This window comes from Pistacia vera, unplaced genomic scaffold, assembly GCF_008641045.1.
Source record: "Pistacia vera cultivar Batoury unplaced genomic scaffold, PisVer_v2 Contig590, whole genome shotgun sequence".
Taxonomy (NCBI): Eukaryota; Viridiplantae; Streptophyta; class Magnoliopsida; order Sapindales; family Anacardiaceae; genus Pistacia; species Pistacia vera.
Window position 1 is genome coordinate 19,317 of NW_022196435.1, and position 18,485 is coordinate 37,801.

Sequence of the window (18,485 nt, forward strand, 5' to 3'; positions counted from 1 at the left end):
TTGGATACTAACTTATCGTTATCACAAACTATGGATAGGTGCATGTGTTGGGCCTAAAACTTTTATTTAAAGTTGGGAGATGTAATCGCGACTTAAATTTGTTTTAAAGATCATGACCAGTGATTTTACCTCAATCAATTCGAGGAGATATCAAAAGCAGATGAGCAGATACTAGTCCAGAATATCATAAATCATGAGACATTGACCATTTGATGGAATTTGACCACTGATATCAATTATATAAAGATTCCACAAAACAATTGCAATCAGCATCACTAATCAAATTGCTAATGATGGAATACAACTTTTAAAATGTCTTATCTGTGTTGAGTCTTGAAGGCCCTTGGAAATTAATTTATTTGTGGTCCTAATTTCATTTAATTTATTGTCAGGACTCAGGAATTTCTACTAGTAAATTCTTCCGCACTAACTTTTCTGTATGGAAGTTTCTTTGCATTTCCAAGTTTCGGTACCCTTCATTGTCAAGAAATTGATTAATTTCCACCACGTGGAAACTTGGATATTAATTTCTGGGAGAAAGGGAAATTCAACTATGCCTCTTATTCAACGCTAATAAATATGCTGAGCTAGTAATGTTAGTATTTGGAATTTATGTGAAAGTTATGCAAACAAGGAGAGGAGCAGAGAATATATAATAGTTAGATGGTGGTGATGTTGACAATTGACCAGTTTATTAACTAAAAACTCGTGAAATTTTTAATAAATTCGTAATTATCATGCAATTAAGCATTTTGTTGACACTAAACTTGATAAATATAAGATTTGACTTAAGGATTTTGAATCGTTTCTCTTTTTTAACAAATGGGGAAGTGTGCAACTTGCCATTCTATCAACAATATTATTGATACTAAACTTGTTTAGTTTTTCTTGGCCATTAGATTTTCTCAATGAAGAAAACTTATGGCTGAGCCATCATGCTTCTTGGTCTATGGTTGGTTCATTGGTTCAAAAAGAGTATGAGATACCCTGTTTCATATTGAGATAAGTCAGCTGGTTGGATATACTAATTGTTAAAGCTTAATCTGGAAGTTCATGGTGAATTGAGAATTTCAAGATTTGATCTTGAACTATATATTCAACTAAAAATAATTCCAGTTGAGTAGTTTAATTGGAGTTTATTTTTGTCACATCAAGTACTTAATGTCTTAATCCCACTCCACATTCTACGCCAAGTACCAGGAACCATCGAGGACTTTTATAACTTATCTGTTCAAGTAGAATAATTTATTTAAAAAAAAAAAAAAACTGCTGGATATTAGGCATAGAGGCTCCTAAGTCAATCCACAAAGCCAAATCAACGAACCACTCCTTTCCCCCTAGATTATATGGATATCTAAAGCAAGGATTTCATACAAGCATAAAATGATAATATTCTTTAACTAAAGTTCTGAAATTTTAGAACAATATTATCATTGCTTTTTTATCTTTATATCTAAAATCCTCCTTGAATATTCTTCAAAGATATGTAACTAAAGTAAGTCGAGGAAACCAAAAAATTTTTGGAAAATTTTTCCGCACGTTACTCTCAGCATACTTTCTTGCGTGTCCACTCTCCCTTTCCTAACTCTTTTGTATTCACTCATGGAGCTATTGACGATTAAGATCTTATTGTTCAGCCTTTACAGCTCTTCGGCTAAAATAGTGATCCAATTTGTTTTCTGAATAGAGAGATGGTCAATCTACTTTCAGCTATACTTTACCTAATTATACCATTTTTCATGCTTTCTATCCTTACTGATGCAAATCCTCTCTCTATATTTTGCTCCGGTGATAACTACACACATGGTAGCACGTTTGAACTTAACCTCAAGCTACTTCTTCAATCATTACCTTCCAATACTTCACCAACAGGATTTTACAATAAGTCTTCTGGAGATGAAGCTAATCGAGTTTATGGGCAGGCCCTTTGTCGAGGGGATGTCCACCCCACAGTTTGTAAAAATTGCATTGCAAATGCAGGTCAGGAAATCATAAATGGATGCAAAACTTAAGAAAAGATTATATGGTACGAATTATGTCAAATTCACTATTCATGCCATAATTTCTTTGGGATGATGGTTTATACTGGAAAGTTCCCAGACATCAATAATCAGGAAAAAAGTGTTTCAAATCCTGTTCATTTTAATAAAGTTTTGATGCATTTAATGAAAAAGCTCTCAACTGAGGCTTCATCAAATACATCAAAGAACATGTTTGCAGTCGGGGAAATTAAATATTCGAAAAGCACTATATATGGGCTTGTACAGTGTACCAGGGACATAACTGTAAGTGAGTGCAGCAATTGTTTAAACTCCATTTTAGGAGATCTTAGCTCATGTTGCCGTCGTCGTAAAGGTGGGATTGTGTTCAGTAGGAACTGCAATGTAAGATTTGAACTGGCACGCTTCTATAATGCTTCAAGTATGTTATTAACATTCCCATCAACGTCAGGTAAGGACATTTAATCGTTCTCACTTTTTATTAAGAAAAAGAATATCCTATAATGCCCTTTTTTTTTTTTTTTTTTTTTTTAAATCGATAAATTTTTTTAACCAGGACATTATGATCATGATTTAATCCTGATGAAATTAATTGAAATTTCCTTTAGGATTTATTAGTCCAGGGAGGTAATTGAAGCTTTTCTTCTAGTATTTGATCACAAAATGTTATAAATCTTGAGCTGCATGTTCTGCATCTTGTATTGTACTGTTTTCTTGCTCAGATTTATTCACTTGAAGTAACTAGTCTTCATGTTTTGATCAATTTTTATGGTGAATTNATGATGGCCTTTTTTTTTTTTTTTTTTTTTGAATCGATAAATTTTGTTTAACCAAGACATTATGATCATGATTTAATCCTGATGAAATTAATTGAAATTTCCTTTAGGATTTATTAGTCCAGGGAGGTAATTGAAGCTTTTCTTGTAGTATTTGATCACAAAATGTCATAAATCTTGAGCTGCATGTTCAGCATCTTGTATTGTACTGTTTTCTTTCTCAGATTTATTCACTTTAAGTAACTAGTATTCATGTTTTGATCAATTTTTATGGTGAATTTGAATTGAAAGCTGGAGGAAAATGGAAGATTGGGATGGTTGCGGCAATTGCCTGCATATTGGCATTTGTAATAGCTGTACTCATAGTGTCCTATGTTGTCTATCTCCGGTGGAAGAAAGGAGGACAAGAAGGTAAAATCATTTAAATTGCATCCAAAAGTAGTTTACATATCAAAGTTGCCAACGGCTAAGACTTTAATTGTTATGCAGATGAGGAAAGAAGCCATAGTGCTTTGTTACATGAATTGGCAAGACCAACATCAGTCACGCTAACACAAGATGGTGACTTACTTAGTTTTGAGGAATTACCCTTCTTGTATCTGGCCATTATAAAGGCAGCTACTGATGACTTTTCTGATTCAAATAAGCTTGGACAAGGTGGGTTCGGCACTGTCTACAAGGTAACGTACTATATTCTTAAATTCATTATATCTCTAATGTTTTTAAATATCATAGGCCTGAATTTGTATCTGACTTTGGATCTTTCAGGGTGTGTTACCAAATGGGAAGGAAGTAGCAGTTAAAAGGTTGTCAAGGAGATCAAGGCAAGGTCTAGATGAGTTCAAGAATGAAATCATACTAATTGCAAAACTTCAGCATAGAAACCTTGTAAGACTACTGGGATGTGGAATAGAGGGAGAGGAGAAACTGCTTATATATGAGTACATGCCTAACAAAAGTCTTGACCTCTTTATCTTTGGTCTGTTATCGCTTTCACCTTAGTATGGGTTTATAAGTACTTAAAAACTTTGTTACGAGTACTTAATTATTTCCTTATCTGGTATAAATTTCAGATTCTGAGAGACGGTCACAACTTGATTGGAAGAGGTGCTACAATATTATTGGTGGAATTGCCAGAGGACTTCTTTACCTTCATGAAGATTCTAGGCTTAATATCATTCACTGGGATCTAAAGCCAAGCAATGTATTGGTGGACAAAGAGATGATTGCCAAGATTTCAGATTTTGGTATGGCAAGGATTTTTGGTGAAAATCAGAATGCAGTTCAGACTAGGAGGATAGTTGGAACATAGTATGCTTCTTATCTACCGATGTCTCTTTATTTATATATATATATTGCCGAGTAATCATTTCAAGTTTTTAGATGTTAAACCACCACCTAAACTTACATTTGAAACAGTGGATACATGCCTCCAGAATATGCAATGGAGGGACTGTTCTCAGTCAAATCTGACGTTTTCAGTTTTGGTGTTGTAATGCTTGAGATCATAAGCGGTAAAAAAAATAGCGGCTTCTATCTTACCGGACATGCTCAAACACTCCTTGCATATGTAAGCTGACATATATGTTAAAATATAAAATTTTATCCACGTAAGTTTCGTTTAAAAAGGGATAACATAAGGGAAACAACTTTTCTTTGGCATCAGGCATGGCAATTGTGGAATGAAGGAAAAGAATTGGAATTTGTAGACCCTGTATTGATGGAATCATGTTCGACGCCAGAAGTGATGAGATGCATACATATTGGGCTGTTGTGCGTGCAGGAAGACCCTGAAATCAGACCCACCATGTCATCGGTTTTGGCTCTTTTGGCCAGTCAATCAATACCTCTTCCTGATGAACCAAGACAACCGCCATTTTCAGTGGGTAGAATTGTTCTCCCTAATCAGTCTTCAACAACAGACCCTTCTGCACGTGACATACACTTTCTGGCATCTCGCCGCGTTGATTATTGATGGGATTGCATCTCTTTTGTGTATTTGAAGACCAATGGTCTACTACCTTTGTTTCTTTTTTCTCCTTCCATTTTTTGTTCACCCTGAAAGTGCAACTGAAGATAGGTAGATTGGTGCTGAAGAGAATATCTATTCCATTAGAAGAATAACTAATTTATTACTCTCAATTATTTGGAGGAACTAGTTGTGCCATAACCATGATTGTTGAACACACGAGTATGGTGGTAAAACTGTGGATTTGGATTGCATTCCAACCTAATCCATTTTTATAATTTTATGAATTTATTGAGTGGATTGGATTTTTGTGGATAGTGGATTTGATTGAGTTATCCAATCCATAAAAAAGTTAAATTCCATAACTTACATCTAAACACGTTTTTTTTTTTCTGAACACATAAATTAGATTACCTAATATATCATTATTCATAATAAATATAAATTTTGGAATATTGTCTAAACCCTCAAGGTATAACTGTAGACGGTCAGAATCTACAGTGGATGTTTGTCTAGCCAATTGTCACGACTATAAAATTAAATCTAAGTATCGTAATTAGCGATAAAAATGGTCGAATCCGTAGAGAATAAAATTAACGACTTAATATATATTTGAATAATGAAAATGAAATTGACAAATTGATTAATTAATTAAAAACTAAGAAAATTAATTAATTGCAAGTAATTAAAAATTACTAACTAAGACACAATAGTAAAGACGATGCCCCTTTGGATTCGGTTTGACCCAAAACTAACACCGACATTTCTTCTCCTTGTTCTTAGATTTCCTAAACCTACAAGCTAGACAAATCATATAAAATAATTTTTCAACAATCTAGATATAATCTATCATGTCTCTATTAATTTAATCACATATTGATTGGTTAAAGACTATACCTAAATATAATCTATCATGTCTCTCTATTGTTTCAATCAGAGCTATCATCTATTTACCCAAAAACGCTAACAATATAAACCACTAGCTAGTACAAAGCAAATATGTACAACATATTAACCTTGTATTATCCAATCAACCAATCGTCACATTGCATGAATTCCAAGCAGAAATACTGAGAATGTACTATCACTTGATCACAATCTAAATTGAAGCAATTCAAAGCAATAATCACATTCAAGATTCTCAAACCAACATTCAATATGCAATTAGTTCAATTTCAACACAAGTCCTCAATGGACATCAACAATTCAACAAATCGTGCATCAAAATCTGTAATCAAACATGAAACGAAAACAAACATAATTCAAACACAACACACAATTCAAACAATCTATCCAATAATCATCTCAATCCAGTCAGTCAAGAAATGAAATAAAAAGAAGTTGTGGTCGTCGATCGTGGTCTGGCCATCACCGGAACAAGCAATTGGGAGCTTAGCTGCTCATCATGGTGCTGATGGTGGGTGGAAAGACTAAAATGGTGCTGGTCATGGTGGAAATCAAGTGACCGGCAACTGGAGAGGGTGGTTTGTGGCTGAGGAAGACGAACAGCCAAGGTGGCGGTTCATGATGGCTGGTGGCGAAATGGAGATCCAAGCTCACTAGAAGATAGATCAAGTGCTGAGTAAGATAGATTGGGAGCTGAGAAGTCCAAATGTTGCCCGAAAATGGACGAAACCCGGCTGGAAGGCGAACGGTCACGGCGGCAGAATACGAAGAGTCGCCGACGTTTCTTGACTGAATCGATGTTGATCGACGGTGGAAATGCAAAAGGAACCTGAAGAGGTGACAGCGAGCACTAGGGGAAGTTAAAGGTTCGCCGAAAAGTGGAGATATGTGGCCGGAAGCAGAAACATCACCGATGGAGATATGTGACTGATGGCTATGGGAAGGTGGAGAGTCGCAAAAAAAAAAAAAAAAAAAAATGGAGATGAAGGGTCAGCGGTGGTGGAGCTTTGGGGTGAGCGGCTGCTGCTTTTGCACAACCGCTCACTTTCCTTATATAGTGACGATGGAAAATATTATTCGGTCCTTACACGAATAAAAAATAATAAAATAATCCCCAAATGTAAATGACAACTTGTCCCCTGAATATCATAAAAGAGACAAAATCAACCCTAATCAATAAATCACACCCTAATTATCAACTTACACATTCTTAAAATTCATTCCCAACATGCAACATTTGTAAGAAAAATTTAGAATGTGGAGGTTCGGGGCATGTGAATGGCATATGATGTTTGCAGAGTGTAGTCATCTTAAATTCAAAAGCTAATTAGGACTATTGTTCTATAAGCAGTTATCGAAAGTCATATTTTAAGGGGGCGTTTGGTTCGGGGAATATTGTATGACTGAGAATGTTATATTAATTAGGAAGATAGATTACCTTGAAGATTATTGAGAATGTTTAGAGAAATGCGTTTGGTTAGGTTGAAATAAATCAGTGGGTATGTTATATTGATATGTTTGGTTGGAATGAATACATTGGTGGGTATGTTATGCAGATTACTGAATTGCCCTTCTCTTTTTTATTTATTATTTAGATTATTTTTTAACCCACTACATTTAAGAATATATCTAAAACACCCCCATAATAAAAGTTTAAAAATTAATAAAAGACCCCAGCCACCTAAGCCACTGCCAACTGCTGACAATCATGACTAAGAATTAAGATGGCATATGACCAATCGGATCTGGCCGAAAACGGACAGATCTATACTGGCCGTTTTTGGTCCGATCCATGGCCATTAACGGCCAGGATAGATTTGATTGTTTCCAACCAGATCAATGCATGACTGGTTAGATCCGGCCAGTCATGCGCAGTTCCGACACCGACGCTAGTGATCAGTGGTGGTGGCCAGATCTAAACACCAGTCTTGGGTAATTTTTTTTTAAGTTCAAGAGTATTTATGTCCTAAATATTTTGTATATAAGGATAAAATAGCCCATTAATATTTTTGTAAGTTGTTTTCAAAATAAGGGCATTATTGTCCAAAAATTTTAATAGTTAGGGGTAAAATTGTAATAAAATTAAGATTATCAAGTAATCTTAAAATATTTAATAAAATGGTGGTATTCAGATTATCACTTATATAAGCAATAATAATTACTATTGGTTTTGAAAGATTATCTAAATCTCATACTGTTTGTCAACCAAACATGATAATATAAGTAATATAAGATGATATTACCTTAATAATGAGGAATAAACCCCACCCAAACATCCCCTAAAGTTTATTATGATTTAGTTGCTGTCATTGACTTTTCTAAATTATTAGTTTAGTTTTTTTTTTTTTTTTCAATCAATCATGGCCAATGAATTGATTTCGAGCTAAATTCACTGTACTATGAAATTAGGGTCAGCTTGAGGGCTTATTTCAATTAGATCAGGCAGTTTCTTTGAAGCAGCCCTGGTGTCTAAAGTCGTGCCCTTTTTTTTTTTTTTTGTTAACCAAGTCATGCCGCACTGCTACGTTTCTGAATACTAATTTCTTAAAAAAAGAAAAAGACAAAAAGAATATCATCTAATAAGCATGTGAAGAAGGGGTAAAGAGCCGTCATTTCCTTTGGAGTAGAGTCCCAGGACCACGGTTCATTATAACTCTCTCAATTTATGAAAATGATAGAGCCACCGAAGGTTGCGCACCAAATCTGTGCACCGAATGACATGACAAAATCCTGACCGTTTATTAATATTAACTGATAATGAATCGACGGTCAGGATTTTGTCACGTCATTCGATGCATAGATTCGGTGCGTAACCTTCTGTGGCTGTAGCATTACTCCTCAATTTATGCCTTTCCATGATGTAAACTATTAGAATAAAGACATTTTCCCAGTGGTTCATGACTTGAGAAAAGGAATGTCATGATTTTCTCCAATAATTCTTCCTAGAAAAGACCTCTGAACTAGATGGGAAGAGACTGACTCCATGAGCATGGTTTGCTTATATAACTAGCTTAAGGTTCTATAGAGGAAGACACAATTTCAGCTGAGAACCACAGAGTTTACTGTGGAAGAAATGAAAATGGTTCATATCTTCAGCGTTTCAAGAACTATTAAACAACTTTTTCTTTGTTTTCTCATAGCCGCTTTTCATGATCTTGCTTGTGCGGATCCCCCCTACAATCTTTGTCCACAAAATACGAATTATGCAGTTGATAGTCCATTCGAACATAACCTCGATTATCTTTTCAGGTCCTTACCCTCAAATACTTCTATTGCCAAGTTTTTCAATACCTCAGTTGGAAATTCCTCGGACACAGTTTATGGTCTGTACATGTGCCTGAACTATATTCAAACTGATGATTGCAAAACCTGCATAGAAATTGCATCACAAGATGGTGAGAGGCTTTGTCCAAACAAAACCGAAGCAGTTGTTTGGGAAGAAGTATGTCAATTGCGCTACTCTAATGAAAATTTCTTTGGCCGGCTGGATGTCAGAGGAAACATCCCCAAATTTAACGTAAAAAATGTATCGGAACCAGAAAGATATAAATCTGTCGTGAAGAAAATTCTAAGTAATCTCACCAAGGCAGCAGCTTTTGATCCTTCAACTGAGATGTATGCTACGGGAAATGTATCCTTTACCGATAAAGATACGTTATAGGCTTTAGTTCAGTGCACTAGGGATTTATCTGCTCATGATTGTAATACGTGTCTCGAGACTGCAATTGCGGATATTTCATCTTGCTGCTATTTTTCTCGAGGTCGTAGTTGCTATTTGAGGTATGAATTATATGCCTTCTATGACGGTGTCACTGAACCTGCTGCCACTGATGAAAACAGAGCCACAGGGAAAGGTAATTACTGTTGATTGTACCTTCCAATAGGAACTACTTTCAATACTAGTGTTTGATGAATTAAAAATCAAGATTCGGAATTTTATGCTTTCAAATGCAGGCAACCAAAGGAAGATATTGATAATTATAATTCTATCAATTGTCTTGGTATGTCTAATATTGCTGGTAGCCTTGGCTTGCACAGTCTACTGTATTAGAACAAGAAAAGGAAGTCGGAAAAGTAAAGATGCATATTGGAATGTTTTTGTTCCTTTGTTTTATTTCCTTTTTAACATCACCTTCTTCTGTTAAGTTTAACTTTTTGTCACTGTGCTTCAGGGGAGGCTCAAGTTAATATTCAAGTTCAATCCAACAATAGTCTGTGATCATAACAGAACAGATTTCCGTGACCAACATGTTCAGGGGACAGATGATCTAAAGGCTCAGGAATTTTATATTGATCTAGAAACTATACATGTTGCAACTGATAGTTTCTCTGATTCCAATATTCTCGGACAAGGCGGGTTTGGTCCTGTTTACAAGGTAAAAGAAAATAATGTATCTAATGATTCATTAACTGATTGTTCCATTAACCAGAAGGTAGTGGCTTTTTCAGGGTATATTAGGTGATGGAAAGGAAGTAGCTGTAAAAAGGCTTTCCACTTGTTCTGACCAGGGTACCGAGGAATTCACAAATGAAGTCCTACTCATACTGAAACTACAACACAAAAATCTTGTTAGGCTTCTTGGTTTTTGTGTAGATGGAGAGGAAAAGCTGCTTGTCTACTAGTTTATGCCAAACAGCTGCCTTGATGTAATCCGTTTTGGTAAGTTTTATGTCTTTTTTTTTTTTTTTCCAGCTTGGCTCCTCCAATTGACTTCAAAGAAACTATATTTAATGGTTAGATCCAAGGAAACGTGTGCAACTCAGTTGGAGCAAACGTATTAATATTGTAAACGGAATTGCAAAGGGAATTTTTTATCTTCATGAAGATTCTCGACTTAAAATCATTCACAAAGACCTAAAATCTAGTAATGTCTTGTTGGACTCTGAAATGAATCCAAAGATCTCAGACTTTGGAATGGCCAGGATTTTTGCTGGGAGTGAAGGAGAAGCTAATACTGCAAGAATAGTTGGAACATAGTAAGTACTAAACTTGTTTAATTTTTGGGTGAGAAATTATTTGAATTTGACATGTAAAAATACATATGTTTACTATTGTAATATTAAAAGTTCATTAGGAAAGCCCATAAAACAAATGCATAGAATTTATTGGCAAAATCTTGTTATTTTATTGGTGAAATAGCGGTTACATGCCTCCAGAGTATGCTATGGAGGGATTATATTCCATTAAGTCTGATGTTTATAGCTTTGGAGTGCTCTTGCTTGAAATTATCACTGGAAGGAGGAATGCCAGCTACTACAAATAAAAAAAAGCTCCTACCCTGCTAGCGCAGGTAAATTTTTTTACTCTGCAATTCATATCAATGTTCTACAAGTGCAAACATTAATGTTAGCCATATTTACCAAATGATGATGCAGGCATGGCAACTATGGAATGAGGGGAATGCATGGGAGTTAATGGACCCATTATTAACTGATACAACGGATCATGATGAATTTCTAAGATACTTCCAGATTGGTTTGTTGTGCGTTCAAGATGATACATTTGACAGGCCTACAATGTCTTCTGCCGTTGTAATGTTGAAAGGGGAAACCAAAACTCTTCGACAACCTGATAGACCTGCCTTCTCATTGGGAAGATTTACTGATCATTATCAATTAGAAGATAACAATTGTTTGGCTAATTACTTAACAATTTCTGATGTATTGCCTAGGTGATGGAGAAAGCCAATGGCTTTGAAATGCACTAGTGTCTTGTCCTGTAATTCAGTGTTAGAATTTGTACTTGTAATTTACCTATGCAGAGTCTGTAATACTTTCGGTTTCCAGGATAAAATTTTCAATATTTGGAAGAAAGTTTCGTCGCTTTTCATTTAAGCCGTAAGAAACCTGCAGTCAGATTGCTTTAATTCTTTTAGCTGTCTTATTTCGATAGGTAGAAATACCTAAAAAGTGACTTCGAAAATCTAAGCTGGTTCCAAAAAAGCATTGCATAGACGTGCCAAAAGCTGACTAAAGATAAGACCTTAAAGTTGCTCCTTGTCGACGTGAATACTGACAAATATTTCATATTCTAAATAAGAATCTCATTGCAGACTACTGAAAACTTTACACAATTAAACACGATGTTATCAAGAATCATTAATTAAATTTGTTTTCAAGATTTGACTAGTACTGAATTTATCTTAATAAATTCAGAGGGATATTAAAATCATAAAACAATGACCACAAGATGGAATTTAACTAATAACATATACCAAATATATCAAGATGCCACCATCTATGATTGTTCATTTCACCAAGGAAATTATTAATCTCGATATGGAATACGACATTCAAAATGTCTCCACATGGGTTGGCTAGCTCGTTGAAATTACTATATTTTTGGTCCATTGCTATATTCCTAAATTCATTGTGCTGCACAAGTCTTCGCTCAGGAATTCTTTAAACCCAAGTCAATAAAAAGCAAAAAGCATTAGCTGTCCGAGGAGAAGTCAACCACAAACGCATGGTTTAGACCAAAAATCAGTTCTTACTAGGGTAGACAAGAACAAACTATGGTAGCATATAATTAATAATATTTTAACAAACGTGAACTTTCTGAGTTTCTGTCAGAGGTTGACTCATTATGTGAAGGAATAAACTATAGAGTGATTTTTAAGAAAAATAATTCAATTGTGGAAAGGAGCGCACCGAATTCATGCACCGAATGACGTAATATAATTCTGACCGTCGATTAATTATATATAATTAATCGACGGTCATGATTGCATTACGTTATTTGGTGCATAAATTCGGTATACTACTTTCTGTAACTATAGCATTACTCGATTTTTAATTAGACCCTTTTACAGTTTTGGGCTCAAATGAAACCAAATTAACCTCCTATTTTTAGAATTTTACCAACACAGCCCTGCAATTGTCAAATATTTTGACAGTAAACATTATTTGAATGGTCAAAAGTTGTTAAAGAATCAACCAGCTGCCTGCTGCATGTTTTTAGTTAATTATATTGATGCAGCAGTATTATAGAAGAGGTCAATGTTTTTGCTTTTAAGCTATGGTCTTTAGAAATTATTCAACTTTCCTGGTTGTTTTTGTACTGTAAGGAAGTTTCTACGAACATTATTGACACTCCAACTTCAGTAGTTTCAAATAGTTCCGGCATCCTTCATTGCGAAAAATAAAGTCTTTTCCAGACCTTTTACTATTGAAAGGTTATTCTTTTTCTTTTCTACACTTGCGAAGCAGGATACTTTTCTAAGGAAAGGAAAGTCAACTACGCCTCAAAAAGAATAATGCTTACATTAGGTGATAGAAATGTTGATTCAGTTGACTAGTTTATAAAGAACTTGTTAATGTATAATAAATTCGTAATTGTTATTCAAATATTTATTAAATAATCGGTCTACAGTATTAAAATGAGTCTGACCGAGGATTGTGACAAATCATTGAATGGTTCTTATTTGATATCCTTATTTGATAATGAATATAAACTTTACATGATAAAATTAAAAGAGACCTATAATTTATTTATTTAGGCTCAAGATTAGTATGAGAAGCTGCAGCTGGCTTGGCGAATTGTTAAATTTCTTAATTTTAATTGTTTTCTTGAAGTATCCAACCAAAAAGGAATTCTACTTGAGCAATATATTTAACTGGAGTTCACCCTGAATTGAATATACCAAAGTCAAAATTCATGAACTTTTCTTCTTCTTCTTTTTTTTTCCCCTCAAAACTTAAATGTTTAATTTATTGGAATCGGTAATGCATTTCTAACAAATGACGAAATCACATTGTTTAATGTTTAGTTAATTCAAGTACAGGATGTCAAATCAGATGTCTGTGACTATGAATATGCCTTGAGGTAATTAAATTAGTGATCAAGTACTTAAGCCCACTCCTATCTCTACGCAATTCAAGTTCCAAGCACCATCCAGGAAGTTCTTATTAATTCATGTAGAATTCAATAGTCAACAAAAAACCAAAAACCTGCCATTAATTTATTTCTCTATAATAAAATGTACTCTTTCTAGCCAACAATTTCGACTGCTGGATATTACCCATGAAGCCTCCAAAATCAATCAATAAACCAATTGTTCTCTTTTTGAGTCTTTTGTGTTTCGATCATGGAAGTTACTCAGCAGCAGCAACTGTATGATAATTAAGATTATATCGCTCTGCCTTTATTGATTTTTGGATTAAGTATTGATCCAGTTTGTTCCCTTTTTAGAAATATGGTAAAGAATCTATTTTCAACTATGCTTTCAGTGATCATACCATTGTTCATGCTTTCTGCCCTTACTAATGCAAATCCTCTCTATACATATTGCTTCAATGATGCAATTAACTATACAGCTAATAGCCAATTTGAAGATAACCTCTACCAGCTTCTTCATTGGTTACCTTCCAATACTTCGGTAACAGGATTTTACAATAACTATTTTGGAGATGGCGCTGATCGTGTGTATGGGGAAGCTCTTTGTCGAGGGGATGTCAACCAAACTATTTGTCAGAATTGTATTAAAATTGCAAGCCAAGAATTCTTGAACGGATGCATGAGTTAAGAAAATATTATATGGTATGAATTTTGTCAAATTCATTATTCCTTTCATAATTTCTCTTCGCTGATGGTTTATACTGGAAAGTACCCCGATAGCAATAGTCTGGAGAAAAATGTTTCAAATCCGTCTCATTTTAATGAAGTTTTAATGTATTTGATGAATAACCTCTCAAGTGAGGCTTCATTTACTCCATCAAAACGCATGTTTGCAGTCGGGGAAATCAAATTTTCTAAAAGCAATATATACGGGCTTGTACAGTGTACCCCAGACATCAAAAAATCTGACTGCCGTAGTTGTATAACCTCCGCCCTGGGAGATCTCAACGCATGTTGCCAAGGTCTTCAAGGTGGGATTGTCGTTAGTAGAAATTGTAATGTGAGATTTGAGCTGTACCGCTTCTATAATGCTTCAAGTATGTCTTTAACATACCCATCTCCAGCAGGTAAGGACATCCTAAAATCCCCTGTTTTTTGGAGAAAAAAATAATTCTGTTCTTAACCAAGTTTTAGAGGGAGATTATCTTCTTTAATTAATTATAAGGTAATTAATGAATATGTTTTTTAGGATTTACTAGTCCTGGGAGGTAATTGAAACTTTTTTAACTTCTTCTGGGAAAACAGTCTTGTAGCATTTCAATCACAAGATTTGTAAATCTTGAGCTGTGTGTTCTGCATCTTTTATAGTGTTGTTTACTTCCTCTGGTTTATTCACTGGAAGTAACTGGTTTTATGTTTTGATTATGTCTTGTTTTTCGGTGATTTTGAGTTGAAAGCAGGAGGAAAATGGAAGATTGGGATGGTTGTAGCGGTTACATGCATATCAGCATTTGTAATAGCTGTACTCATAGTGTCCTCTGTTGTCTATCTCCGGTGGAAGAAAGGAGGACAAGAAGGTAAAATCATTAAAATGTCTTCCGAAAGGATTTTACTGCATCAAATCTGCTAACAACTAAGACTTCAATTTTTCTACAGATGAGGAAAGAAGCCAACATGATTTGTTACATGAATTGGTAAGACCAACACCAGTCACACTAGCACATGAAGGAGACTTAGTCGGTTCTGAGGAATTACCCTTCTTGCATCTGGCTATAATAAAGGCAACTACAGATGACCTTTCTGATTCAAATAAGCTTGGACAAGGTGGGTTTGGCACTGTCTACAAGGTAATTTACTATATTAATTTTTAATTTCATTATATCTCTAATGTTATACATAGCATATATAGGCCTGTGTTTTATCTGACTTTAGATCTTTCAGGGTGTGTTACCAAATGGGAAGGAAGTAGCAGTTAAAAGGCTGTCAAGGAGATCATGGCAAGGTCTAGATGAGTTCAAGAACGAAATCATACTAATTGCAAAACTTCAACACAGGAACCTTGTAAGACTACTGGGATGTGGAATAGAGGAAGATGAAAAGCTGCTTATATATGAGTACATGCCTAACAAAAGTCTGGACCTCTTTATCTTTGGTGTGTTTCCACTATCCATCTAAGCATGGGTTTATAAGTGCTTTGTTACATGTACTTATTTCCTTGTGTGGTAAAAATTTCAGATTCTGAGAGACGATCACAACTTGATTGGAAGATATGCAACAATATTATTGGTGGAATTGCCAGAGGACTTCTTTACCTTCATGAAGATTCTAGGCTTAAAATCATTCACCGGGATCTAAAGCCAAGTAATGTATTGCTTGATGAAGAGATGGTTGCCAAGATTTCAGATTTTGGCATGGCAAGAATATTTTGTGATGAAAATCAGAATGCAGCTAAGACGGGGAGAATAGTTGGAACATAGTATGCTTCTTATCTACCTATATATGTCTCTCCCTATTTTTTTTTTTTTTTTTAAATTTCCTTTTTCCAAGTTTATAGATGTCTTTCCATCCCCTAAACTTACATTTGAAACAGTGGATACATGGCTCCAGAATATGCTATGGAGGGACTATTCTCAATCAAATCTGATGTTTTCAGTTTTGGGGTTGTTCTGCTTGAGATCATAAGTGGTAAAAGAAATAGCGGCTTCTATCTTACAGGACAAGCTCAAACACTCGTTGCATATGTATGCTGACATATATGTTAAAATATTAAACTTCTTCAATGTAAGTTTCATTTAAAAATGGATAATATAAGGGAAACCTTGTTAATTTCTTTGGTATCAATCAGGCATGGCAACTATGGAATGAAGGAAAAGAACTGGAATTTGTACACCCTGTATTGATGGAATCATGTTCAACGCCAGAAGTGATCAGATGCATACATATTGGGCTATTGTGCGTGCAGGAAGATCCCGCTGTCAGACCCCCCCGTGTCATCTGTTGTGGCTCTTTTGGGCAGTGAATCAATAGGTCTTCCTGAACCAAGACAGCCTGCATTTTCTGTAGGTAGAATTGTTCTCCCTAATCAGTCTTCAACAACAGATCCTTCTGCATGTGACATGACACTTTCTAGTATCTCACCACGGTGATTATTAATGAGATTGCAACTCTTCTGGTGCAAGTGAAGCTAGGTAGATTGTAAATAGTGACATGAATGTCTACCCCATTAGAATCATAAAGAATTTATTACGCTCCATTAATTGTATATGATTGTGTTGAACTACGTCCATGAATCTGAAGGATAAAGAAAATTCTATTTTCATAAATTGCAATAAACAGATAAGGATATTTCATTGGCACATAATACAAAAGAATTGAGATTAGGGAATATGAAAAAAGAACCAAATTACTGCTTCTTTCTCCCTGTGACGTTTACGCCAAGATCAATTTATGATCTCTTTATAATATTGAAATCTTGTTTTGCAAAATTGATTAAGGTGTCAAGACTATTCTTCACGATCTTAAGATTGTCATTATCTTTCCGTAGTGTTTACCCTTAAAGAAACGCTTTTGACTTTTCCGCTAGCTTATAAATCATTTATTGACCGTTAATAAAAATAAAAATATAATATAGTTAATTTTATTATATTAATATTGTTATAATAATAATAATAAAAAAAAAATTCATTGACTCAAAATGGAATCAGAAACAATTTTAAAATAATTAATTTTCTCTAAAATTCTTATTAAATCAATATAATAAATAAAATTTGACATCAAGTATACATTGTAATGAATCAAAAAAGAGGGGCAAGATAAGCAGTTCAAGATACTGATACTGCCAGAGTATGCCAAAGAGAGAAGCAAGCAAGAGAGAAAGAATTTATATGTATTTTCTATATTGTATTGTAAACCTGTACAATGGCCAATTTATACAATTTCTATAAATGTAAAATAGGAAAATAATAACCACAAATCCCTATAATTATTCAATCAATCACATTAATTAAGGTGATTGATTGAAGCCATAATCATTCCTTAGTCTCAACCAGCAGAGATCAAGGGAAAGTTGTCATATTTTGTCACTCCCCCTCAAGCTTGTGGTTTGTAGATATCAAAAACTCCAAGCTTGCTAAGTAGATACTAATGTTGTCTACTGCATAATAGCTTTGTGAAGATATCTGCTGGTTGTTCTGAAATACGAATGTGTAAAATCTTAATTACCCCTTCTTCTATTTTGCTCTTGACAAAGTGGCAATCAATTTCTATATGTTTCATTCTTTCATGGGATATTGTATTTTTTGTTATGTCATTTGCAGCCTTGTTGTCGCAGTATAAAAGAATAGAGTTTCTTACTTGTAATTCTAGATCTTCCAAAAACCCTAGAATATAGATGATCTCACAAATCGTCTTTGCCATGGCTCTATATTTGGCTTCTATTGAAAAAGAGATACTATCGATTGCTTCTTTGTTTTTCAAGAAATAAGAGCTCCGTCTAGCTTGATGCAGAAACTTGTAAGTGATTTTCTTATCATCGGACATGTGGCCTAGTCACAGTGAGCTGTGATACCAAAACTTTGTCTCGGGGAAGGAGGAGTCCTAAACCAGGACACCCTTTTAAGTATTTTAGAATTTTTATCATTGCATCCATGTGAGATCGTTTAGGTCCATGCATGGACTAACTAAGAATGTGAACTGCATAACTGATGTCTGGACGAGTCATGGCGAGGTATATCAATCGCCCAACAAGTCTTTAATAGTTTGTGAGGTCTTCTAGAGGTGGATCATCTTCAAAGGATGATATCCCACTATCATACTCCTGAGTAGTCAATTTGATGTTTTGCTCTACTGGAATAATACTTGGCTTGGATCTTGATAGCCCATAATCATAAATGAGTTCCAAGACATATATATATTGGCTAAGAGATATTCTTGCTGGGGATCTTACAATTTCAATTCCTAGGAAATTTTTTGCCTCTCTTAGATACTTTATTCGGAAT

General features: G+C 34.7%; 2 protein-coding genes and 1 pseudogene across 2 annotated transcripts; all 3 read left to right on the forward strand.

The window, feature by feature from the left end:
* The first annotated feature begins 1,691 nt into the window (after positions 1-1,691).
* LOC116109879 (cysteine-rich receptor-like protein kinase 15) lies at positions 1,692-4,939 on the forward strand. Its single transcript, XM_031396114.1, is given in 7 exon segments — positions 1,692-2,451; positions 3,068-3,187; positions 3,266-3,456; positions 3,545-3,755; positions 3,850-4,087; positions 4,196-4,346; positions 4,443-4,939. Coding segments are annotated over 7 exon segments (1,980 nt in total). The 3' UTR covers positions 4,752-4,939.
* A 3,791-nt stretch (positions 4,940-8,730) lies between these two features.
* Positions 8,731-11,432, forward strand: LOC116109880 (annotated as a pseudogene).
* Positions 11,433-13,691: 2,259 nt separating this feature from the next.
* Positions 13,692-16,784, forward strand: LOC116109904 (cysteine-rich receptor-like protein kinase 15). The gene is given in 8 exon segments (XM_031396141.1): positions 13,692-14,615; positions 14,949-15,065; positions 15,145-15,335; positions 15,430-15,640; positions 15,724-15,964; positions 16,079-16,229; positions 16,334-16,468; positions 16,470-16,784. Coding segments are annotated over 8 exon segments (1,980 nt in total). The 5' UTR covers positions 13,692-13,846; the 3' UTR covers positions 16,635-16,784.
* Positions 16,785-18,485: the final 1,701 nt, after the last annotated feature.